The sequence below is a fragment of the Podarcis bocagei genome (genome assembly GCF_964188305.1).
Source record: "Podarcis bocagei genome assembly, chromosome: 1".
Classification (NCBI taxonomy): domain Eukaryota; kingdom Metazoa; phylum Chordata; class Lepidosauria; order Squamata; family Lacertidae; genus Podarcis; species Podarcis bocagei.
The window spans coordinates 7473743-7500533 of record NC_138125.1 but is presented as its reverse complement, the minus strand read 5'-3'; the positions used below and the strand labels follow the sequence as shown (position 1 = coordinate 7500533).

The 26791-nt window shown below is 46.1% G+C and overlaps 1 protein-coding gene across 2 annotated transcripts in view; it reads left to right on the top strand.

The window, feature by feature from the left end:
* The window catches only part of TMEM260 (transmembrane protein 260), a 68624-nt gene that overhangs the window by 5844 nt on the left and 35989 nt on the right, over positions 1–26791 (top strand). For both annotated transcript variants that reach the window (XM_081192453.1, XM_081192454.1), the window contains exons 2-3: positions 7733–7764; positions 8576–8727. In XM_081192453.1, the coding sequence (XP_081048579.1) occupies positions 7733–7764; positions 8576–8727 (184 nt within the window). The remainder of the gene's footprint in view (positions 1–7732; positions 7765–8575; positions 8728–26791) is intronic.

The window sequence follows — 26791 nt, the reverse complement described above, 5'->3', positions numbered from 1 at the left end:
CCAACTTAATATCCTAGCCTTGCTCCACCTTTTCCGCCTGACTGTCCTCCTCTGGGTCCCTCTACCCCCCGGGGCTTCTTCCTTCCGGGATTCTTCTGACGCTGACCCGGACCCTCCTGCCTCCTTGCGCCGGGCTTTAGGACCTGGTTCCCTTTCGGGGCTGCTTACTGCGCCGCCTTCCTCTGCATTTGAACTTGGCGCGCGCGCCCAACCTTCCACTTTCCTCTTAACCGTTTCTTCGCTCCCCGATGGAGGTGTGGCCACTCCTGACTCATGCCCTCCCTCCTGTGGCGAGCTGCCAGCGCTTCCCTCCTGGCTCCCTTCCTCTTCCCTGCTTCCTGGCGGTGACGCTGGTCCCGATTTCCAGCTGCTCCCCCCTGAGTCCCTTCTGGCTCTATCTTCCTGGGGTGCCCCCCTTGACTCCCCCCTTGCCCTGGCCACTGGTGCTCCTTTCTGTGAATCCTCTGATTCACTGGAAAGACTGGGAGATCTCGGGTAGTCGTCATCACTCATCCTTTCCTCTGCCTCCTCCCCTTCGCTCTCTGTTTCCTCCCTTGCCCGTGCCTCTGCTCCTAAACCCCTGACACATGGTTATTATTATTACTATTTTAAGAAGAAACTTTTGGGTTACTTCTTGCGACGGTCCCTTCCAATTCTACAATTCTATGATTCTGAGGTTCAAAAGAGCAACGATGGCGATATGGATTGGAGTTGACCCTGCCAGTTCAAAAACCCACCCTTTCTCTTCTTCTCAGCCTAGCCTACCTCAGAGGGCTGTTGTTGTGAGGACTTCAAATGGAACGACCCCCCCCCAATACAGATGCCCAGAGAGGTCCTTCCATTGTTTCTTTGCACTTCACTTTGGCAGTTGAACGTGTGTAATGGTAGCTCCTCCTCTGAAAAGCGTTGAGCTAAGCCGAGGTGAGTCGGCCATGGGCCACATTGTACACCCATCTCTAGATGTTGCAGCCGTCATGCGCAGCACATGCATGTTCAAAGCAGGCAGGTTGCGCTGGCCAAGACTATGGCAAGTGACGGCGATGGGTTTAAGCTTTGGCTTCTTGGACAGCAAGACAGGATGGCAGAAATGCTGCGTATTCAAACGTTTTGAAAAACAGTTAAATACATGGGTTTTCCTTTACTTTCATAAAATTTATACATTGCTTGATTGTAAAAAACAAAAACCCCTCCAAGGCATTTTACAAAAAGATAAAACAATTAAATCAAGAATTCTCAACCCTACTTTAAAGCTTTTTAAGGAGGTCACTGTTACTGCCCATTTGGTAGGTTCAAAACTCACATCCACAACATACATTTAAAGCACTTTATTATATTATTATTATCACCTGACTTCCAGCTCTCAGAGTTGCAAGAAATTAAACATGTTAAAAACACTTTAAAACAGCTTAGAGTCATGGAAAAAGGGTGAGTTCTAAAATTATACACCTCATGTGTCAAAAGCCAGGGTGAATTTATAAGGAAAGTGCCAGAAGCACGTCTGTGGGGAGGGAGTGCCGCAACTTTGGGGCTACCACAGAGAAGGCCCTGCGAGCTTCTAAAGGGCAGAGGAAAGCCGCTCCTCAAGAAAGTCTCCCTGTGTAGTGCAGTGCTTGATGGATGTTTACAAAATTTGCATGGCATTGAGAAATTGGATAGACAAAAGTTTTTCTCCTTTCATAGAACTAGAGCTTCTGGGCTTTCAACGAAGCTGGATGTTGAATGATTAAGGGTTGATGAGAGACAGTCCTTCATGCAGGACATAGTTGAACTGTGGAACTCCCTTCCACAGTAGGCAGTGGGGCCACCAACTCAGATGGCTTGGATGATTAGAGTCCAGGGGTCAGCAGACATTTTCAGCAGGGGGCCGGTCCACCGTTCTTCAGACCTTGTGGGGGGCCGGACTGTATTTTGGGGGAAAAAGAAGAACAAATTCCTATGCCCCCCAAATAACCCAGAGATGCATTTTAAATAAAAGCAAACATTCTACTCATGTAAACACCAGGCAGGCCCCACAAATAACCAATAGTAGTAGTAGTAATAATAATAATAATAATAATAATAATAATTTATTTATACCCTGCCTTCCCCAGCCAAGACCGGGCTCAGGGCAGCTAACACCAGATATAAAACAATTGATTGAAATACAACTTGAAAAACAAGATTAAAACACAACATTAAAATGCAGCCTCATTTCAGCAGAAACTCACAAACTTTTAGGGGGGTGAAAATGTCAAGTCTTCACCAGGGCTAACTATCCAGACTGGTCCTACGTGGGCCAGAAAAAAAGCCAGGGAAGTCCCCAAGTAGGAGTTCCCAGAGATGCATTTTAAATAAAAGGACACATTCTACTCATGTAAAAACACTCTTGATTCCCAGACTGTCCGCGGGCCGGATTTAGAAGGCTATTGGGCCGCATCCGGCCCCCGGGCCTTAGTTTGCCTAACCATGGCTTGGATGATTAGACCTTCAGGGAGGAGAGAGCTTTCCACGACTCCTGCCTTCACTTTTGGAGACAGCATTGCTTCTGGAATACCAGTCGCTGGAAATCGCAGAAGGGGAGAGGGCTCCTATGTTCGAATCCTGCTTTTGGTGGTCAGCCACTGTGAGCCTACCGGAGTAGATGGGCCACTGGCCTGATCCAGCACGTCCTTTCTTATGCCTTTATGGTTGCTTCTCATTGGGCTGTTGGGGGAGTTCCCCGTGAAGGTATTTTGTGCTTCTGTACAAACACGAGTGGTTCTGTGGTCTAAACCAAGGTGCCTAGGGCTTGCTGATTGGAAGGTCAGCTGTTCGAATCCCTGCGACGGCGTGAGCTCCTGTTGCTCAGTCCCTGCTCCTGCCAACATAGCAGTTTGAAATCACACCAGTGCAAGTAGATAAATAGGTACCACTCCAGCAGAAAGGTAAACGGCGTTTCCATGCGCTGCTCTGGTTCGCCAGAAGCAGCTTAGTCATGCTGGCCTCATGACCCGGAAGCTGTACGCTGCCTCCCTCGGCCAGTAAAGAAAGATGAGCGCCGCAACCCCAGAGTTGGCCACGACTGGACCTAATGGTCAGGGGTCCCTTTACCTTTACCTTAAATCTGACCTTGGGATTCAACTAAGCCGGCTGATACCCACTCCTTTGCAGCAGTACTGATCTTGCATGCCATAGGATGGGAGAAGTGGGAAAAAAGGAGGCGCTCCCTGTTTTCTGCATTCTGCACATCACTGCGGCATTGCCAAGTATGGATTTCCTGGAAAAAGTTTGAATCAGATTCTCTCTCTCCCCCCCGCCCCCCCGTACATCAGAATTTTTTCAGTTTGCACCAGGAAAATTCCCCGCTGCATCGGAGAGTGGTAATAGTTTAGCATGTTTGCTTCGCTCATGCTTAGTAAACAAAATTTTTTTGAAACTGCTCAGATTGCCTAATGCTATATTTGCAAGTGCCAGCCATTCATCCGTCAGGGTTGTTACTGGGACTGTGCAAACGTCAGTCTCCCTTAGCAGAACTTTGCTCCTCCCTGGTCCTTTCCACTGCCGTGCCTTGCTAAGCTAAACCAAGGTTTGTCTCAGAGTGTCGCCCGAACAGGATTTATGGTTTGGCGCTCTCCTCACTTACCAGATAACAAACTTATAGGTTCAGTGGTGCTTACTGCCTTTATAGGATTGCAGTTTAGGCTGCTGAGATACTTTAGCGTTACGTCGCTGTTGCAGAGTGTGGATTTGGCAAATACCAAAAATATAATTTGCAATTGTTTTTCTCAGCTCAGTCCCGCCCTGAAAATGCAGTTGCACTCTACAGTAGCAACGTTTTGTGATTTGCACGTACAGTACAACCAAGATGGAGCGGTATTTTAAGCAAATTGTCCTCCAAGTGTAGAAATGTATGACAGACAGTCTCCCAGGTAGTCTTGCCTGGAATATATTTGGAAACCAATAGGATCAGAAATTAGTCCTAGGAGATTGTTGCTTGGCCCCATGGCGTTTGAGTTGTGGGTCCTGAAAATTAGTCCATTCTGTCCCCTGTGCTGTTCAACATCTATAGGAACCCCTTGGGAGCTGTCATTTGGGGATTTGAAGCATGATGTCACCTATATGCTGTGGACAAGCAGCTATTATCTCTCCATTCCCTCTGAATCAGGAGAGGCTGTGAAGGCGTTAGACCAGTCCCTGGAAGCAGTGGGAAGCTGAGGGTGGATGATTCCTGGAAATAAAGTATTAGGTGTGTTCTGGGAGGGGCTGCACAGATCCGGGAGTATTGTGCACCAGACACTCTCATGTCTCACCAGAGTGGTGCATGCTCTGGTTATCTCCCGCTTGGACTACTGAAATGCACTCTACGAGGGACTACCTTTGAAGGTGACTCAGAAACTGCAACTAATCCAGAATGCAGCAGCTAGACTGGTGACTGGAAGTGGCCACCGGGACCACATAACACCGGTCTTGAAAGACCTACATTGGCTCCCAGTATATTTCCGAGCTCAATTCGAAGTGTTTGTGCTGACCTTTAAAACCCTAAATGGCCTCGGCCCAGTATACCTGAAGAAACGTTTCCACCCCCATTGTTCTGCCCGGACTCTGCGAGAAGGGACGTTCCAGGGAAACAGGCGGAGGGTCTTCTCAGTAGTGACACCTGCCCTGCGGGAACGCCCTCCCATCAGATGTCAAGCAAATACTGTAAACAACTATCTGACTTTTAGAAGATATCTGAAGGCAGCCCTCTTTAGGGAAGTTTTTAACGTTTCATGTTTTATTGTATTTTTAGTATTTTGTTGGAAGCTGCCCAGAGTGACTGGGGAAACCCAGCCAGATGGGTGGGGTATAAATAATAATAATAATAATAATAATAATAATAATAATAATAATATTTATTTATTTATTGGTTGGTTGGTTGGTTTCTGTGGCCAGGAGTATTTATGCCCAGCTTAGGCCGGTTTGCCAGCTGTGGATGCCCCTGGACTCGGATAGCGTGACCTCAGTTGCCCATGCCGTAGTGACCTCCCACTTAGGCTACTGCAGTGTGCTCTTTACGGGACTGCCCTTAGAATCATAGAATCATAGAATCATAGAGTTGGAAGAGACCACAAGGGCCATCGAGTCCAACCCCCTGCCAAGCAGGAAACACCATCAGAGCACTTCTGACATATGGTTGTCAAGCCTCTGCTTAAAGACCTCCAAAGGAGGAGACTCCACCACACTCCTTGGCAGCAAATTCCACTGTCAAACAGCTCTTACTGTCAGGAAGTTCTTCCTAATGTTTAGGTGGAATCTTCTTTCTTGTAGTTTGGATCCATTGCTCCGTGTCCGCTTCTCTGGAGCAGCAGAAAACAACCTTTCTCCCTCCTCTATATGACTTCCTTTTAGATATTTGAACATGGCTATCATATCACCCCTTAACCTCCTCTTCTCCAGGCTAAACATGCCCAGCTCCCTTAGCCGTTCCTCATAAGGCATCATTTCCGGGCCTTTGACCATTTTGGTTGCCCTCCTCTGGACACGTTCCAGTTTGTCAGTGTCCTTCTTGAACTGTGGTGCCCAGAACTGGACACAGTACTCCAGGTGAGGTCTGACCAGAGCAGAATACAGCGGCACTATTACTTCCCTTGATCTAGATGCTATACTCCTATTGATGCAGCCCAGAATTGCATTGGCTTTTTTAGCTGCCGCGTCACACTGTTGGCTCATGTCAAGTTTGTGCTCAACCAAGACTCCTAGATCCTTTTCACATGTACTGCTCTCAAGCCAGGTGTCACCCATCTTGTATTTGTGCCTCTCATTTTTTTTGCCCAAGTGCAATACTTTACATTTCTCCCTGTTAAAGTTCATCTTGTTTGTTTTGGCCCAGTTCTCTAATTTGTCAAGGTCGTTTTGAAGTGTGATCCTGTCCTCTGGGGTGTTAGCCACCCCTCCCAGTTTGGTGTCATCTGCAAATTTGATCAGGATGCCCTTGAGTCCATCATCCAAGTCGTTGATAAAGATGTTGAATAAGACCGGGCCCAAGACAGAACCCTGTGGCACCCCACTAGTCACTCTTCTCCAGGATGAAGAGGAACCATTGATGAGCACCCTTTGGGTTCGGTCAGTCAGCCTTGAAGTTGGTCTGGACGCTGCAGCTCTGCACTGGCTGCCAGTGAGCTACTGAGCCCAAGGTGTCAGTGCTAGAGTAAAAAGCCCTAAATAGTACGAGACTCAAGTACCTAAAATAGTGACTTTCCCAGTAACAACCATCTTGGGCCCTACAGTTGGCCAGGGGAGACCCAGTGGTACTGCTGCCTCCTGCTACTGCCCAGTTGGCATTGACCCATGACAGGGCCTTCTTGGTGGTGGCTCCATGTTTGTTCCCTGCCCTCCCCAGTGAGCTGCATCTGTCTCCCTCATTATTGGCTCCCAGCGGAAATTTATAAAGGCATCCTTGCTTACCCAGGCATTTGATGGCTGGTAGATACTGGCCCTGGCAACCTTGAAATTCGCCACTGCTTTTAACGTTCTTGGTGCTTTTTAAGTGCCTTTAAACCTTTCAAGTTTGCTTTTATTTTATTTTAAACTGTATGGTTTTATAAATAGCTGGCTTGATTCCCTCCAGACACTGTTGGACTCCAGGGGTTTCATTCAACGTAGCACGAAGCAAAAATCCCATCAGTGCTAGGATTGGTATCCATTTCACAGCCAGTTAGCTCGATAAGTAGATAATCTGATTTCTTGCCGCTATTCCCAGTAAGTTCCCAGGGCGGTTTGCAACAATTTTTTTTAAAAGTTAAGATTGGTTTACAACAAATGACAGTCGAGAGAGCCCAGGGTTGGTGCTAAAACGTATCTCATGTTTCAGAAGCCATGGTACAGGTGTGTCTTCAGGCATATGATGAAAACCACCTAAATAATACGTCAGGTGCACCTCCAAATATTTATTGGTGCTGGTCGCTGGAGCCAATGGGTGTGCCTTGGTTTGGACGCTCAGGATTAATTCAGACCTGCCCCAAAGTACTATCCTTCCAACAGTAATGTGAAATAGATTTGGCTAATGCAATCTGACTTATCTTACAGTGCATCTGATCCCATGGACGGTGCTTTGAAGATGCAACTGGCCGAAGGAAGTTCTCAACAAACATTCTTGACACCACTCTTTTCATTCATTTTTTTAAAAGAAATTGCAAAAAAGGTGGAAAAATAATTCAAAACAGGGCTTTTCGTACACGATAAACTGAGGCCAAATATAATGGCAACGCAGCAGAGAATTCACAAGTCCCTTGGGAATACACTGCCACAGGTATATGGCCATGTTAGGGCGGTCCCCGGCTTCAAAATGCGAAGCTGCAGATATTTTGGGAGACAAGGAACAATATCGGTAAATCGGTAATGAGCTGAGCTGCTGTGGAAATGCAGTTTTCATGGTTATTTCACATCCCCTCCTGCAATACTGTTTGCATAACCCAAATAGTTCTATTATTATTATTATTATTATTATTATTATTATTATTATTATTATTATTATTATTATTACAATGCACCTTCATTTATCTCCTGATAGAAGTGCCGAGAGAAAAACACGCAACAAAAGATATTTTGTGCAACGACATCAGTGGGGGAAGAAAATATTCTTGGAAAAAATTCATGCTGTTAAATCTCTACAGATTTACACTTTTATCCAGTCAAATTAATGCAAAACCCCCAACGCAAGGGTTTGGATTTTCAAAACTTGGGAGGAGTGTCGTTCCCTAATAGTAATTATTGGTTTTACATTATTTTTTCACAGGGGAGCTGATCACAGCCGCCTATGAGCTTGGAGTAAGTATTAGTTTTATTGTTTAATCAATGCTCTCATTAACAGTTTTAGGAATTAAGGAAGTTTAATTAAGCATGGAGTTAAAGTAGATTAATTTATTTTCAAACCACAGTTTTTGCTAACTTATAAGTACAGCACGCGACAATTTACTCCCAAGTTTTAAATCCAATTAAACTAAATTATAAAGCAAAGGCTTTACTGTATATACAGTAGTTGGCTTATTATCAACCCAAATTTTGTATAAGCTGGGGAGAATAAAATAAATCGGGTTAACAATTTTAATAAGTTTTGTTATTTAATAAACTTTTATTACGGCGTGTGATCCCCTTTAGGCGAGACCTTAGGACTGTCATCGCGGTGGTAATCCGATAGCAGTGTGGTCTTTCAGCTTGCTAACCAATAAAATAGTTCAGAATCTGTTCTTTCTCTCTATTTTGGTCGAATTGTATATGTATATATATTTGGAATCCCAGCCTTTTGAATGACCTTAATATACTATGAACCCAAACTTCAAGCCATTTAAAGGACAATGGCGACGAGTCCCACCGCATTTCTTAAGTGGTGCATTCATCTCCTTGATGAGTGTAGCAAATCCACTAAGGCAAATATTTCTGCAAAGTTTAGAATTGGCACTTTAGAGAGACGAGATGAGATGAGAAGGGGTGGGGAAGAAAATCTCCTTTTTTTTTTAAAGGGACTGTGCTCTGACTTGTGTGTTTATTATGAGGCTGATAAGGCACTTATTTCTCCATCAGACAGCCCTTGTGTGACATCTTCACTGCAAAGCCTTCTCTGTTTGTTTTTCCCTCCTAGGTTGCTCACCCCCCAGGCTATCCTCTTTTCACTCTTTTGGCTAAACTGGCAATTGAGCTGTTCCCTTTTGGCTCGGTCGCTTTCCGCGTGAACCTGCTCTGCGCTGTGCTCGGAGCCGCCGCAGCGCCGTTTTTCTTTTACACCGTGGCCAGGTAAAGTAGATGCTGCTGGTATATATTTTCCCCCTGCTTTCCCGGGATCTGCAGTTACTGGGTAGGATCTTTAATTGTGGAGAACAGCTTCTCCCCGACACAAAAGCGGCGGCGGCGGCGGCAGTGGCTGCTGTCCGTGACAGGCTGTGCATGCAGAACCGAACAAAATGCATAATTTTCTGGGTGAAGGCCGGGCTTGACAGGACATGGCGCTAGCTCTGTGTGAGCCCAAGGGAGGACTCCTCACCCCCCCCCCCATCTCCTTGCTTTCCTGGAGCGGCAAATGGCTTCTGAAACACTCAAGGAGTTTCAAGAACAGTTTGTAACATGGGTGTTTTGGGGATTCAGTTTTGGGAAAGCGGCTGGGACAGGGGACGTCGGCTCCATTCCAGAAGCGGAAGCTGGCGGATGCTCCCTCGTGGAAGCTGCCCGTTTGGGGTTACAGAACAAACCGGACACTTTGGGAAATGGAAATCCACCGTATCAGTAGGGCTGGGCACAGTGGCGTAGCGTGGGTTGTCAGCACCCGGGGCAAGGCAAGTAATTTGTGCCCCCTAACCCGTGGATTTGGGCCCCCTAACCCGTGGATTTGCGCCCCCTAACCCTAACCCCCAGATGTTGCACCCGGTGTGGCCGGCCCCCCCTGCACCCCCCACGCTACGCCACTGGCTGGGCAGTCTATTGACACAGAGCTTTCCAAACGATGCGTCACGACATGTTTGTGTGTCGGCTGCAGTGTGTAGGTGTGTCGTTCAAATGCTCCCTGCGCTCCCCTCGGGGCTGGAAAGGGAGCGAGCGGCCCGGTGGTTTGCTAGCCAAATTGAATTGCTGTGCCGCGAAAAGATGCATGTCTAAAAAGTACATCACCAGCACGCAAGGCTTGGGAAGCTCTGTATTGATATATCGTCCCCAAACCGGTTTTTGAAGTCCATCGTTTTGGACCCAGCAAGATATCGCGAATCGTGATGGGCGTTCATTTTTGACCTGGCAGTATATTGTGAACCGTGGTGTGTGGGTGTGTCTGCCACGCAGAAATCACAATGTAGGAAAAACCCTGACGCCAGCCTCTGCCTCTGCGTAGCTCCTTCCTTATTTCAGACACTGTGATCTATCACGGTGTTTAGCTGGTGATATATCGCGATGCTGGAAACTGGATATCGCCCAGCCCATGTATCAGAGGGCAAAGTATGCCATGCAGATTGTACAGCTTTTGCACTTATCCTGGCTGCCACTCTCACCTGTGGGGAAATGGGCAGAGGACCCTTTGCCTGAATTTGGAGTCCCTGTACTCAGACTGCTTCTCCGTGGCGTGTTCCATTTGCGTAAGCAGAGCTGGCACCGCCTGCCTATGAAGGAGGGGAGTCTTTGGGGGCCGGCAGAGCTCAGCGTGCGCCCTGGATGTGCATTTAGCCAAGGCATGTGCATGTGCTGGCCCCACAAATCCCCAAGCATAAAGCATTTCGTTTTCAAACATCCCTGCAAGATCGTACCCCGGACTGAATTTCTGGGGGCGTTGGGACATGATCTTAGGAACATAGGCTGCTGTCTTGTGCTGAGTCCATCTAGCTTAGTATTGTCAACACTGGCTGGCAGCAGCTCTCCAGCATTTCAGGCAGGGAGTCTCTGCCAGTCCTACCTGTAGAAGCCTGGGAATGAACCTGGTACCTTCTGAATGCAAAGCAGATGTTTTGCCTCTGAGCTACGGCCCTTCCCCCTGATTTTAGAAGTAAGCAGCTGATCTAGTTATTAATCTTGTATCCCCTTCCTTTCCCCTCTCAATTTCCTGCTTGTTTCTGCCTCCCTCCCTTCTATACCCACTTCCTCTTTCTCCCTTTCTCTTAACCTTATTGTCGTTCGTAGTCATATCCTTAGTGGGAAAACGTCATTCATAAACTGTCTTCCTAAACAATAATAATATCTGCAATCAATCTAAATTCATTGGGATACATTCCGTGAACTGTTTTGCTTTAAACAAACGGCGCACACAAGGAAATATCTGCTATATACTAAAATCCCTTCACTTCTTTGGTTTAGCTGTACAACTCTACATTAAAGTCAAAAACAACATTCAGCTGAATCGTCACGGCTGCTGAATTGTCAGTTTCCACCCCAGCGCTTGCTGCAAACTGCTAATTGATTCATCTGGCTATATAATTTAAATTTTGTATCGGGCCTTGGAGTCTTCACAAAAGTTAAAAACACATGCACAGACAACATCCCCCCCCCCCCGCCGGAAAACCCCCCAACTAATTTATTTCAAAAGAGTGGCAACATTGTTCAGTCTTGTTGATGCTGATCAGGTTTATCTAACCAGAAGTAACAATGTTTGTCATTACAAAAAGACACAGATGTCTTTTTTTTTTAATAAGTTAACAATACATGCATCAACTGCGCTGGCAAACTTTTAATTGCTGGCGTTACGAAGGGGAGGCAGCTGCCTGCTGATGGCGTCATTTGCGTTATTCCACCTGTGTGTACAGTACAGTGACTTGGAATACTGTACTGACCAAATAATATTGAGATGCAGCTTGGATTGCCAGGGGCTGCAGTGGAAATGGGAGATCGTCAGTTGGAAGTGTGTGTCGGGAAATTTTCAGGTTATACCGGCTTGCAAGAAAATATGAACAATCTTTCCCTTTTTTTGCATTGCAGGATTCTCTGCTTCTAACCATGTGCATAAGGGAAAGCATTTTGGGGTGGCCTGGTTTGGTTATTTGTTAAATTTATACCCCTGTCCTTCCTTCCAAAGGAGCCCAGGGTGGCAGCTGCTACAGTAATTCAAAATTACATTTAAATAATGGTATTACCGTACATTAGCTCCCCCCCCCACATCTTTCTGTATCCTAACTCACAGGTGAGAAATGGTATTTTGGACGGTTCAAACCATCTTTTTGGGCCGGCTTTGGCCAGAGCGTTCAGACTGCGCTGCCTGTGCTGTCAGGGGCTCACAGGAGTTTATATTAATTCTTTCAGTCTCAGGGTGGCTCAAGAAGATAACATACAACCCGATAAAATCGCCGAGAAGCCAGAAATGTAACCAATGACGTACAACGCACATTTCCCCAAAATCCTCAGCCAACAACACAGTAAGGACAAGCCTCTCCTGACTCTGCTCAAAGATGACCACAGCTGTAGAGGCTAGCTCAGGGGTCGGCAACCTAAGGCCCGGGAGCTGGATGTGGCCCAATCACCTTCTAAATCCGGCCTGCGGATGGTCCAGGAATCAGCGTGTTTTTCCGTGAGGAGAATGTGTCCTTTTATTTAAAATGCTTCTCTGGGTTATTTGTGGGGCATAGGAATTCGTTCATTCCCCCCCCCACCAAAAAAATATAGTCCGGCCCCCCACAAGGTCTGAGGGATGGTGGACCGGCCAACAGCTGAAAATGGTTGCTGACCCCTGGGCTAACTTAACCACAGAAGACCTGGGTGGATGGAAGTTTTTTTGCCTGGCATCTAAAAGCTGTCACTGGAGATGCCAGCTGTGTTCCCCTGGAGAGGATTCCAGAATCTGGTGGATACCTGAATTGGTGCCGGCTACCTGAGGCCCTCTTCACCCTCACTTCCAGCAGGGTGGGAGACTGCCCCCTTTTCCCTCCCTACTGTGATCCCAGGCAATTGTGATATATTTAGGGAGGGCAGCCACGTGGGTCTTTCCCAAATGTCCGGCGTAAGACTGCGAGTGGCCCCAGTTACGTACGCTGATAACAAATTGGCGCTGCAGCAAAATGTTGCAGCGTGGTGGTGTTCCTATTCAGGATGCTTATACAGTCATACCTCAGGATGAATATGCTTCGGGTTGAGCGCTTTCGGGTTGCGCTCCGCGGCGACCCGGAAGTAATGGAGCGCATTACTTCAAGGACAAAATGACGTCATGCGCGGAAGTGGCGAAACACGACCCGCGTGCACACAGACGCGCTGTCGCGTCTTAGGTTCTGTTCGGGATGCGAACGAGGCTCCGGAATGGATCCCGTTCGCATCCCGAGGTACCACTGTATCTCCTGCCTTACTCGGTTTCCCTTTCTAATCTTATTATCATCTTGTTATTACAATTAATACCATTTTTTCAAGTGCTCAAAGCGCTTTGAGAGCACTATCTACTTGTAAGTCTTCCAGCAACCCTGTAAGATAAGTCAACATCGCCCATGCTACAGGTGGAAGGACTGAGGGGTATCTGTCTATTTTTCTGTGTAAGGGCATGCTTGTCTTAAGGCCACCTGTTGAGTTAATGAGAGAATTCGAACTGGTGACTTCCCGATTTGTAGCTGCAATATGCAACCACACTGACCACAGTGTTAGGGCCCAAGGCCAGTCATAACAGTCTTTCCTCTCACCCATTCTCTCAGTTGGGCATCAGCCGGGGGGGGGGGGGACCCAAATGATAGGCCTCACCCACCTGGGCAGTCACATGCATAAAGTAGACACAGGAGAAGCAGCACCCACACCTCTGTGGCTTCTTGTGGAAGGATTGTTATGTGTGACAAGGGTCAGAGAAATAGGGCTTGTTTAATGACTTGGGGATAACAGTATAAGGGAGATAAATACTGCAAAGGAGAGCATTTCAACAAACAATATACAGGCCGGTGATATACTGGCACACTGCAAAGTCATACCAAACTAGATCACCAAAGCAACTACTCCAGAGTGTGGACAAGCAAACAAATAAATTGCAGAAATAAATGTGATTTATTTGTTTGCTTGTCCACAGTCCTTACTCTGGAGTAGTTGCTTTGGTGATCTATTTTTGTATGACTTTGCAGAAGAGAGCAGCCTGTTTTGCACATGCCTAGCATTTTGTATTAATCCTGCCTAGCCACTTAACAATAGTTTGTTTCCTGCCTGAAACCATGGTTTGTTGTTGGCACAGTGATTTTTTGGTGCCAATGAACTTTGGTTTGTTCTAACCGTGGCTTGGCCGCTGTGTGGAATCCTTCCCTTAACCACTGATCATTTTTCCACCTCATCCCTCACTGATGCAAGAGCAGCTGGGAAACAAACCAGATTTTTGGAGACACCAGCGTTCGTTTGTTTGATCATCTGTGGGATGTGATTTCTTAAACAAACCATGGCTTAGTGTTACATGCGAACAAGACCAGTGTCAAGGCAATTTTTAAGAAACCCTGCCTTGGGACTGTGCCAAATCGGCAAAGGCTGCCTCACCCACATCAAGATGCAGTTTTTGTTTTGGCTATAACCGATAGCATTCTGCAGGGGCAGTTTCGAAGATACTTCAAATAAAGCATAACATTCTCTCCCTGCTCCCCAACCCTATTATGCTAGCAAATTATTTAGTTCGATGGCAATGCGTTGGCCTTACCCAACTGCCCATGGGCAGGCTTTGTCAAAGGTGCCTCCTTTTATTTAGAACCCCCGTTATTCATTATTAACCATTCCTATATTGCTTTCAAAGCTCAGGAGTGCTTTGACAATCCTTATTCCATTCATTTTTCGGGGGCGGAAACCACCCACCCTTAATAATCCCGTTTAATGGGCGTGGAACTGAGGCCAACCGATACCAAGTTGCCCCGGGATATTCAATGAAAAATTTCACGGCTGGGTGATGCGCCGAACCCAAGCCGCCCACATCCAAATGCCAGCAGTGTAGCCATGCTCGTTTTTATGGCTCTGGGCCTTTCCTAGGGAAATACCAAACGCCGCTTTCTGCAGACGACTTGTTTCGGAGTCAGACCGGGCACCTTAGATCAGCCACCCTTTAATTCCTTACGAGTGAAATTTCAAGGGAAAGGGAACTTTGCGGGGCTTGTGCGTGAGCAGCCTCCTGCAAGCAGAGAGGGGAGCAGCCAGCCTCTTTTGAAGATCCTCATTACACATTTTCTTTTCTACCAAATAAGAATTAACATTGCTTGAAACCCAGACCTGCTCCGCCAAGCACTCCTGCCAGGCTTCCTTGAAAGAGATTGCAAGGCTGTTCAGGGAAAAGCGCCTGGTGGACTCGGCGCTCTCGCTGGCTGGCTGGCTGCTCCTAGGCTGTGATAAATGTTTTACATACTGTGTGCCTTCTGGCAGAGCCGCCTTCAGTGCCTTATTTGCTTAAGTACACCTCTCTAATATTTCATGAATAGGGGCTTCCCCTATCAGATAATTCATCCTTAACTAATTTTCAGCGTCGTTAAAGGAGTAGGGTTAATAGCAATAATATGGGGAAAGGGCCCCAAAGCTTTTCGGAAAGAAATATATAAAGCGCGAATTCTCAAGGCAAAGAGTGCTTTTGTCATATCGGCTGGGAGCAGCGTTGAGCCTAATGTTGGAGAAGAATAAATAATAATACTCCCAAGTTCCATTAGTGGTGGCGCAGGGGGGTGAGGGGGCAGAAATCCCCTCGTCTATACATTTTATTTTATATTAATCTCTAATGCATTCCTAGTAATGCCTCTCTTTGTAAGGATACGACCTCATCCTCTGTTTATTCTAAACATCACAGGATGAAGCCTTACAAAGGAATTACATTTGCGTGCGGGTTTTTTGTGGTTGTTGTTGTCCTACAGCAGAAAGAGAAAAATAATAAACAGGTAAATTGAAAATAAAATCGCAGTGGCAAGCTAATTTTGGGAGGTTTTTTTTAAAAAACATCTTTTTTAGGGCATTAACAATTCATGCCTCAGACACCAGGCATTTGAAACTCTGTATAATATTAGGGGATGTATTTACTGGAAAAGAGTGGCCAAATGTGTCATTCAAATATCTTGAAGACCATTTTTTTGTTTTACACACCACATCCACAAACCCAGTCTTATAGGAACATGTCAATAAGGCTCTTTTAACTGTCATTTTTAGTGTGCATTCATGATGATTTCTGCTTATGACAGTATTTGGGGCAATCACTGTTTTGTTAAAACGTTTTGGGGCAGGCCAACTGTTTCATTTCCTTTTTAAAAAATACAATTTATATTAATTTCTTTTTAATACAATATTTCAACATACCAATAACAAAGCAAATAAATTATTTGCTCTACTGAGCTTGTGACTTCCCTCCATCCCTTCAACAGGTTTTTTATTTTCAAGTCTTTGTTTCACACTTTATATCCTCCACCTCTGACCTTTATATCCTGTCTCTTTGTACTCTGACCTTTATACTCTGTCTCTTTGGTCAAAAGGTTTTAGAATTTACGATTTTTCTTCACAGAGTTTATATCAGTCCTGCGAGTGTCTTCACATTTTTACAATAATTATTCATATACCCAATAAATCCAAGTGTTTCGTTTCCAATCCGTGTGTGTCCTGTAGTTTCCTGCAGAATGAACCACGAATGTTCCAGGTTTTTAATTTGTTGTGTTTTTTTTTGGACCACCTTCTTTGCGCTCCAGTGCAAGGGTGCCACTCTAGACATCAATCGTGCTGTAAAGGTAAAGGGACCCCTGACCATTAGGTCCAGTCATGACCGACTCGGGTTGTGGCGCTCATCTCGCTTTATTGGCCGAGGGAGCCGGCGTACAGCTTCCGGGTCATGTGGCCAGCAGGACTAAGCCGCTTACGCTGTTTATCTTCCCGCCGGAGCGGTACCTATTTATCTACTTGCACTTTGACGTGCTTTCGAACTGCTAGGTTGGCAGGAGCTGGGACCGAGCAATGGGAGCTCACCCCGTCGCAGGGATTCAAACCGCCGACCTTCTGATCGGCAAGTGCTAGGCTATGTGGTTTATCCCACAGCGCCACCCGCGTCCCTTGGGAAGCATTACAGAGCAACTGTTAACTCAGAAGGGTGCTTGGACTGTCCACGCCCTTCCAGCAGATGTCAAAGCGATAAACAACTACCTGACATTCAGAAGACATCTTAAGGCAGCCCTGTTCAGGGAAGTTTTTAACGTGTGATTTTACTGTATTTTTGGTTTTATGGAAGCCGCCCAGAGTGGCTGGGGAGGCCCAGCCAGATGGGCGGGGTATAAATAATAAATTATTATTATTATTATCACTATAAAACCCACCGGTAATGCACTTTTATTGCATCAGCGATGATGTTGCAGAATACACCCACGGAACAGCAATGGAGGGGTGCAGTCGCAACTTCTTATACATCACCCACTCTGTCCCAGCTTGCTGCAGCTAGTAGGCCTTCTCTGGAGTTTTACAATTTGAGGACAGAGCTTTCCTGCCACGTTAATGGGCTTTGAACACCAAAGGCAGACATAGATTGCAACCTCCAGCGCGGATCATTTGTACAGCCAGCTCTGACAATAAGCCACAGAAGTGTTCCACTCCAGCAATGTTTGCGGGACATTGTACGCTGTGATGTTGCGCTGTCACTGTGGGTTGCAGACCACACGTACCTCAGCTGTCGTTTATACGCATTTCCCCACCCCCTCCCGGTGATAAACTCTTTCTTTTTTAAAAAAGTGAAATTAAATCTAAATGACTCGCTGTAGAACAGCCACAGGAATGCTTGAAGTCCCTTTGGGACATTCTTGCTTTTTAAATTTATTTTAAGTGCCTAAAGAGTTTGCCTTCTGCTCTTCTACCCAAAGAGATTCAGGAAATAGTTACTGCAGCTTTTCCTGACCTGGCACCTTGCAGATGTTTTGGAATGCAACTCCCATCAGTCCAAAACATCTGGCCGTGCCCCAGGTTGCAGAAATTCCAAGGTACGTCATTTCAGGGTAGTGGGAGTGGGGGCAACTGAGTTCTAGATGCCCCCGTGGTGTCTCCAAATACGAGATCAATATTTGCATATTGCAGAATGACCTTTAAAAAAGTCTTCCGGGATTTCTTTTGGGTGGTGGGGCTCAGAAACAAGAAAAATATATATCTCAAATTCCTTCTGTAACCCAATAGGTGCTTGCAAATATACGGAAAGTCTGTCGCTTTTCTTTTTTTTCCTTTTTTTTAAGGCAGCAAATAATTAATGAAGTGCAGATCCTCCAGGGAACAACGGCAGTTCAAGTGGCAAATCTGTTTCCCCCCTCAGACAATAGGCACCCTTCAGAAAGGAGCAGACCATCTCTATGGTAATCTGGAGCCGAGAGCGGCCTATTGATTTGGCAGAAGAAGACATTATACAGTGTCAGTTGGGGTTGTTAACAATTTCATTTGTTGCCTGACCTGAACTTAACCTTCTGGAAACCTTTTTCCTTCCGTGTGCATATAAGCGCACGGAGGCTGTTTGCGGCGCTGACAGTTGAGTACAGTAAAGAATCGTTGCTTGGCTTCTCGCTAGCATTTTTTGTTTGTTTTTTGTGTGTATTATTTTAATTTGGTTCTGTTGTTTTATAACCAACCAACGAACCATCTCTCCCCCCCCCCCCAGCCATCACTTTCCACAATTTCCTCTCTGTATATGCTATGTAAATCAGTTCTTTTAACAGATTCTGGTCCTTTGTCCAGTGTTGTGTTTTGAGGCATCTTCCCCAAGTTTTCCTCTTCGTTTTCGGGTCAAGATAGTTTCATTTTAATGCTTAATTGAAGGAGGCTTTTTGATTCGTACAATAGTTTCATTCATTCCCACTTAAGAGGACATTGTTCTACACGCGGGATTAGTGTTAACTGTATTCTGACACTTTGTTCTTCTAATCATGGTTTGAATTCTGCCAGGTATTTAGGACTCCCTCCCCCCCCCCACTTTTTCTGTGAATGAAAAACAACAACCGCCTTCCAGTTTCCATCTATACTTCTTGCCTGAAATAGGAATTCCCTCCCAGAAAAATCTCTTTTAGTCATCTCCTTAATTTTTATCACTTCGATTTCTGCATGAGCAGATTTGATATGAAAACCACTGTTTTTAACAGCTGTTACTGATTAGGTTTAAAACGACTCGGCTCCTGAAATTTCCATCTTTTAACTTTTTGGTGTTTTTTAATGCCAGTTTAATTTTTTTAGATATCCTTTTGACAGAATTTGTTTGCGTGGGTGTGCTGGTTCCCCCACCCCCTTTTCCTTTTGAGGAGGGGGCACCTTTTTATGTTTTGTATGCTAACGTTTCAGCATTTCATGTTTCAACAAATGTTGCAGTGGTTGTTCAATACAATCCATATGCATTCATTCTCTTGCTTATTTTATTTATTTATTTTTAAAAATATTTTTATTTATTTGTCAGGAAGTGCAAACAACGAAAATAAAGTAAGCGAAGAATGAGAAACGTAAAACATAAAGTGGAAGGGGGAAAGTACAAAATAATAGCACGGCTCCAAAAGAATAACTAAAGTATTGACTCATACCAGGATTCCCTTTGCAAATAACGAAAAAGTGGAAAAACAAAAGTGTTAATCTACCTGTGAGGTCCAACATCATTGAAAGCAAAAGTTCTATAGAATCTTAGGTGAGCCATAATATTTGCTTATTCTTCCTCCTAAGTGAAACCCTTGCATTTTTTTCGTTAAGCAGGGATGGAGTTATAGGGTGTTTAGCAATACACATTTTAGCAGTTGTGAAACATGTGCTGCACTGCACATGGAGGAAGAAAGGAAAAAAAGCAGAAATCTGCAGACCTGGGATGTAATTCTTTTTTACAAAATGCCTCTTCCTAAGGTTTTGCAACTGTACTGGAGAATGTTGCGTTCTCCCAAGACTGCCGAAAAGAAACAAATTCACATTAACCAGCATTCCCAAAGTGGAAAGTTATAATTCATTCCATCCAGGTTTGAAACTGCAAGATGGGTGTTAGGCTATAAGGCCACCCTCATGTTTGTTTTGCCTGTGTGCGTATTCAGGAGAGGACAAAAGCATAAATTAAAAGCAAACGTTAACTTTTTCCTCTTGTGTGTGTGAAGGGCGAAATCACTACAAAATTCTCTTTCGTTTATATTATGGCAGGAGACGTTTACATTTTTTCCTAGGTAGAAATACGTAGCAAGAGGAAGCTTTGCCCCCTTTCCCTTAATTTTTAGCTTTCATTCTTGGCGTGTGGAAACTCTTGAAGCGGAAGCCGTGACTTATGGCTCATCTAAAATAAAAGCAAGGCGTCCACAGGGCAGCTGACGAGCCACATCGATGCTCCTTCCAGTTTGCACCCGCAGCTGAAAGTCACAGAACAGCACTGACATTCCCCCCCTTACCCTGAAGTGAAAGGAATCTTAAATATGCCGTGGAGGAGGTGTGGGGGCAAAGGCGGCTTCTCCAAAGTTAAGCCAGGACTGTAGAAATCGGAAGGTAAATTTGGTTTCAAGTCACAGTCTGCTAAAGTGAAAGGCTAGCTCTTTGCTGCGAGTTTGCAATGCACCCATTTTGCAGCTCTCGGATCCTGAGTTTAAACGGGACGAGTTGACTCCCAATTTGGATTTATATTCCCTTTCCCAACCACCTCTCGATCTTTTATAAACTTGTGGCTCGTTTGAGGAATTGTTCGGCTTTCTTCGCAGAATTTGATGGTGTTTGCCTTTGTTTGACCATGCAGTTTTGACTCCTTCCTTCTATGGCCTGGTGAGGCCGCTGTATCAATCCCCCCCCCCCCATCCCGAAAGAATCCTTACCTGCCTACTGTCAGGCAAATTAATTGATCAGATTTTCCACCTTCCCGGGTGTCTCCTTTGCTTTCATATGCCAGCCTGGAGCAAATGGAGACTTTACTCTTTAAGCCCAGAGCTTATTCTCTTCAAACATTGTATCTCTGACCATCATCCCATTCACCGACGAGCAGAAAATTAAAACGCCGCGCTTTGAAAAGGGAGCGCGGAATCTTCCGATTTAAGGTATATTTGGGTACATTTCTCCCAGATTAGACTATTCCCCTTTGTCTGAGGTTCTTGCAAGCCTCTTTATAATTTCGGGAGCAGCTAATACTTAAGTAACAAGTAGCTTCTAAGTTTTAGCAAAGTGGGGGTGTGGAATAATAGGCTGTAGAAAGCTCTTGTATTAATTTCCCTTTTAGGAGACTATCTACCGTGACCCCTTGGCTAATTGATCTCTCTCTCACACACACAAACACACGGAGAGATATTTTCCCCCTCTCTCTCACTTGCAGCAAAGTTGCATTGAATTAGACTTTATAGGGACCTTAACCGATTTCCCTCATTTGCATATGCTTAAAAAAAAATTTTTTTAGCACATGCTGGGGTTGTGTTTTTTTTCTTTCTTAGACTCAAGGATCCATGCTTCATTTTTGGGAGCCGGGAGGGGGGTGTTGGAAAGAAAAAAGCAGGCCAGCACACCCCCTCCCACCCTTAATTTTCTCCCCCCCCCCAAAAAAGGGAGTCTTTCGTGACAGCTAGTCAGAGTTAGAATTAGTTCAAGGAAATGTTAATAAAGCGCTGCCTGGCCTAATCCTCTTGATATCGCCAGGTATCCTCCTGTTCACGGGTTAATTGCTTTAAAAGCGGAGGCAGTATTCTGAACGGTGGGCTGCTTCACCTTTTCACAGCTGTTCCCATTGAGTGACAACTAAATCCCATGTGTAAGATGGGGAAGAGCTCAATCTCCAATTGGGAGAAAATTTATGTAAACCGCAATCCCTTCAGAATGTGCGGAAGTCATAGACTTTCTTGATTTACTCTGCTTTTCCAAGAAAGCTCCATTGTCCCCGTCCCTAAGTCCCATCAACCCTTTGTAGCCGAATATCACAGCCGAGGCAGATAGCTTGAAATATATAAATGCTATCATAGCTCTGATTAATAGCACCGCTTATGAGTCAGGTCTGATAACGCGGCTGCTCTCCACTCAATTTCAGATACCGCTAATGGAATCTGTCTTCTGCAATTGTAATGTTAGAAGGTCTAATTTGCTATGGAGCTTGGATCTGTCACCAGTAGGGGATTGCGGGGTCAGAAGGGAGCTGGCAGGTTTTTGCCCTGAAGCTTGTATCTCTCACTTTGAAAGGCGCAGCCCCCCGCCTGTTAGTGAGCTGATAGGCCCCTCTGTGGGGTTTATGCCACTTCACACAATAGAGGAGGGCTTCCTAGCCTGCCTTCATAATTGTGAAGCGAGCTCATATTTCCACAGCCCTCTCTGCTGCATAATTTCTAATAAGTGGGCTCTTTTTTTTTTAAACAAATGTCAGATTATGAAAAGTTTCCTCAATTACAAAAAAAACTTATAAAACATTTAAATTGCTTAAATCTGTTTCCTGCAGAGTTTCCTCTTTTCTTTCCCTTCCTTCCTCCCCCCTCTAACCTCCCCCCTTCCTACCCCATACCCCTAACTTTCCGTTCCACCACTTGGCATCCGGGCATCTCTGCTTAAACTACACCAGTTGAAGCTGTAATAAAGTGCAGGTTGGGTTTTTTTTAAAAAAAGTGTGTATCTAGAGAGATTTTTTGGAAAAAAGCGTGATTGGGTCGTAACGTCAGCCCTGGCTGCCTTAAGGAGATAGCCGCCCGCCGTAGAGTTAGGAGCAACATCTGATGACACCATTTTTGCAACTTCTGGGGGAAAGTGCCCTTTGGAGTGTGTTTGCACTGTGCGTCTGCTTTCACGTAATACTTCTCGTGCGAGAGAAATCGTAGGAGCTCCACCTTCTTCAAACGTTCCTCAGAACCGTCACTCCAGAGCAAGTGTTTTCTAATTACTGGACCTGTTGAACTTCCGCCCGGGTTTCATTGGTAGAATTGGAAAAGAGGAAGAGACTTGACCTTTTCTAAATAGGATCGAGCCTTTGATTGGGGCACCAGAAATTCTCCTTTGTAACCCGCCCAAACCTCGACAGCATCTTAAAAAGCAGAGACATCACCTTGCCAACAAAGGTCCATATAGTTAAAGCTATGGTTTTCCCAGTAGTGATGTATGGAAGTGAAAGCTGGACCATAAAGAAGGCTGATCGCCGAAGAATTGAGGCTTTTGAATTATGTTGCTGGAGGAGACTCTGGAGAGTCCCATGGACTGCAAGAAGATCAAACCTATCCATTCTGAAGGAAATCAGCCCTGAGTGCTCACTGGAAGGACAGATCCTGAAGCTGAGGCTCCAAGACATTGGCCACCTCATGAGAAGAGAAGACTCCCTGGAAAAGACCCTGATGTTGGGAAAGATGGAGGGCACAAGGAGAAGGGGACGACGGAGGACGAGATGGTTGGATAGTGTTCTCGAAGCTACCAGCATGAGTTTGACCAAACTGCGGGAGGCAGTGGAAGACAGGATTGCCTTGCGTGCTCTGGTCCATGGGGTCACGAAGAGTCGGACACGACTAAATGACTAAACAACAACAACAACCCGCCCTTTACTTCCCCATGTAAATGGGTGGGGCCGTGGTGACAGCAACTGCCCACAATTCTCAGCCAAGTTTTCATAGTTAGCACAGGAGGTTGGATGGTCATCTATCATGGATGCTTTAGTTGAAATCCCTTCATTCCAGGGGGCTGGACAGCATGACCCTCAGGGTCCCTTCCAACTCTACAACGCTGTGATTCTGTAAGCTTCTGGATCGTGTCCTCGTTCAGTTAGGCTTTGTCAGATAATGCATTAATTAAGTTAGTATTGCAGTTCGCACGCACGCATGCTCACGCACACACACACACAAACACACGGCTGCCTCTGAAGATGGTTCGGAAACTTCAACCGGTGCAGAATTCAATGGCCTGGTTGCTCACCAACACAAGATGGCTTGAGCGCTGAACCTGGCCCGACTGCACTAGTTGCTAATTAGTTTCTGGGGCCAATACAAAGTGCTGTTTTTGACCTATAAAGCCTTAAACAGGGACCACCTCTCCCCATATGAACATACCCAGACTCTGCAATTCATCACCTGAGGCCCTTCTTTGTGCGCCTCCTCCGTGAGAGGCCTGGAGGGTGGCATCATGAGAACGGGGCCTTTTCTGCAGTGGCTCCCCATTTGTGGAACGCTCCCCCAGGGAGGCTTGCCTGGTGTTTTCATTACATATCTTTAGGTGCCAGGCAAAAACGTCCCTCTGTAACCAAGCCTTTGGCCTTGAACTCTCTGTGGCCTTTTAGAAGTGGGTGGGATATTTAGACCTCTTGGTCTAAGGCAGGGATCCCCAGACTTGGGTCTCCAGCTGGTTTTGGACTACAGTTCCCATCATCCCTGACCACTGCTTCTGCTAGCTAGGCATCTTTATGGGGCTAGATCCCAAGGTCTGACCTAAAGTTTCAGGTTTTCAGTTGCCTTAAGGCAGCCTTTCTCAACCTGTGGGTCCCCAGATGTTGTTGAACTACAACTCCCATCACCCCTAGCTAGCAAGGCCAGAGCTCAGGGATGATGGGAGTTGTAGTCCAACAACATCTGGGGGACCCACAGGTTGAGAACCGCTGCCTTAGGGTCTCCAAAGGGAGGAGTCGAAAACCCAGGTGAGGAATCACTAATGGGAGGGAAGGCTGCTTTCCCTCAGGGATAATTCCCAGACTTATTTCTTATTCTGAAATGTAAATTGTCCTCTGACATGCTGTCACCAGTGAACGATCAGTGCTTGAATGACCAGTTCATCAGCCGCCTTCTCCTCCTGCCCCCGGTGCCCCAATCCAAATGGGTTCTAAGCTGGTCCTACATAAAGTGGGCAGGAAGCATATTTTGGCCTGTCACACACCATGCATTTAAAATGCATTTAAAGCACATTGCTTCCCTCCCCCCCACCCCAAGAATCCTGGGAACTGTAGTTTGTTACAGCTGCTGGGGATTGTAGCGCTGTGAGGAGCAAACGATAGTTCCCAGCAATCTCTGGGGTGAGGAAAGGTGCTTTTAGATAGATAGATAATAGATAGATAATATCTTTATTGTCATTGCCCCCTTCGGGGACAACGAAATTACTTGACTGCTCCATAAAAACACTAATTAAACAATACAGTATAATACAGCAAGGGAGATTAGATGACTTTCAAAGTCTGGGCTTCCCATTCAGGGCCGAGATCGCTCTGGGGAAGAAGCTGTTCTTAAGACGGCTCGTTCTTGTCTTCATCGTCCTGTATCTCCGTCCCGACGGCAAGAGCTCGAAGAGACAGTGACCAGGATGCGATGGATCTTTTACTATGTCCAGTGCCTTCCTTTGGCACCTTGTGGCATAAATCTGCTCTAAGGTGGAGAGTGGGCAGCCAACTGTGTATGGTGTGTACAAGGCTTTTTGAGAAAGCAAAATCTGGCAGGGAAAATTTCGCAGAGGAGTATTTCATCATTGCCCTGTCATCCCAGTCGCCCCTTCTGGGAAAGGTCAAAGTTCAGTGTGTGAAGTGCTCCTCCTCTTCCTCCTCCAGCTTCCTGTCTGGCTCTCCATCACCAAGGCAGCACCAGGTGTGTGTTTTGTACCTTTCTGACACCAGTCGTCAGTATACCATGGAAGGACTGTAGTGTAGCGGCAGAGGACACACGCCTGGCGTTCAGAAGGCCCCCGGCATCTCCAGGTGAAAGGCTCACCTCTGGCTGAAACCCCGGAGAGCTGCTGCCAGCCAGTGCAGGCTCTACTGAGCTAGACAGTCTGACTCAGTATGCATCAGCGTCTTATGGTCCTTCTGAGCCCCACAAACAATAAAACAATAAAGGTTTTTGTTATGTACTGAGTTGAATAGGATCCAAAAGGCAGCAGTCTGACTGGTCCTAGAACAATAGGATTCAGAATGCAGCAGATTGATTGGTCCTAGAACAATAGGATCCAGAATGCAGCAGTCTGATTGGTCCACAGGAGCCACCCAATCCAGCTGCAGGTGGAAGGGAATCCACAACCTGATTGGCCTACAAGAGAATCCCGGAATTAGCCAATCACGTGGGGCCCATTGTGTAAATAATTCAATTCTAATGTATATAAAGCAGACATTCTGGGGGAACTTCCATTCCTCCTCACCATGAGCTGAATAAAGAGCATGAAATCCACTCTCAAGACTTGAGTATATTTCAGTTTTGCTCATTTGCCTTCAGGCCACACCCTGGGATTTACCAGGAGGGGGCCTGTTTGAGAATCGTAGAATTGTAGAGTTGGAAGGGACCTCCTGCAAAGTGGGAATCACAGCTGAAGAAGCCCTGAGAGATGGCCGTCCAACCTCTGCTTAGAAACCTCCAAGGAAGGAGAGTCCACCACCTTCCACTGTTGGACAGCTCTCTCCATCAGAAAGTTGAGTCAGCATCTCCTTCCTTGTCACTTGAATCCATTGGCTTGGGTCCTACATTCTTCTGGAGCAGGAGAAAACACCTTCCATGTGGCGTTGCTGTTTGCATCCATCTGTCTCGAGAGACAGCGGAGTTCACCAGTGAGAGCCAGTGTGGTGTAGGGGTTAAGAGCGGTAGACTCGTAATTTGGTGAACCGGGTTCACTTCCCCGCTCCTCCACATGCAGTTAGCTGCTGGGTGAAGTCTCTCAGCCCCACTCACCTCACAGAGTGTTTGTTGTGGGGGAAGAAGGGAAAGGAGATTGTGAGCTACTTTGAGTCTCCTTCAGGTTGTGATAAAGTGGGATATCAAATCCAAACTCCTCTTCTTCTTCACCTCCGGGGCTGAAGTCACACTGCTGGAGAATCCAGCGCCTGCTGTGATTGCAGTAACTCATACCTGCTGCCTCCTGCATTGTTTCTGCTGCGTTGCCAGCGCTGAAGTGACCTCCCCATGGCGCAAGCCTAGGCAGTGTGCATGGAGGCCCTGGGCTGCCCTCAGGTGACAAGACCCCCTGCTCCCGTCGGCCTCGCTGATGCGGTCCAAAGGAAAGCAGAGCACGACGCTTGGCTGCAGGAGTTGCTGGAAGGAGACATACTAAGTGCCACATCCAACTGCCTTAGGGAGTCCACTCCAGATTTTTGTAGGGTTTACTTTACAAGGTTGTAAAGACTTCGGAGAGAATAATTGGGTGCACTCTTCCCACCTTGGATCAAATCTATGCTGCCAGGTGCCATAAGAAAGCCGCAGAGATAGCGCAGCCCCGGAAATGATCTCTTTCAGCTTCTGCCTTCTGGAAGAAGGTACAGGGTAATAAAGACTAGGACTAGCTGCCTGAGAAACAGTTTCTATCCAAATGCGATCTTGGTTTTAAATGCAGTGTAAAGTAGTCTCTATGGGAGTATATTGTATTCAATTATGGGGTATCAGAGTTTTTAGGGGGCTAACCAGGCTGGGATAGTTGGGATAGTAGGCTTGTTGGTTTTTGAATGTCTGATGTAGATTTTTCAATTTCGTTGTTCTGTTTGGGACAATGACAATAAAGATTATCATATCGTATCCTTAGCCCATGGGTAGGCAAACTAAGGCCTGGGCGCTGGATCCGG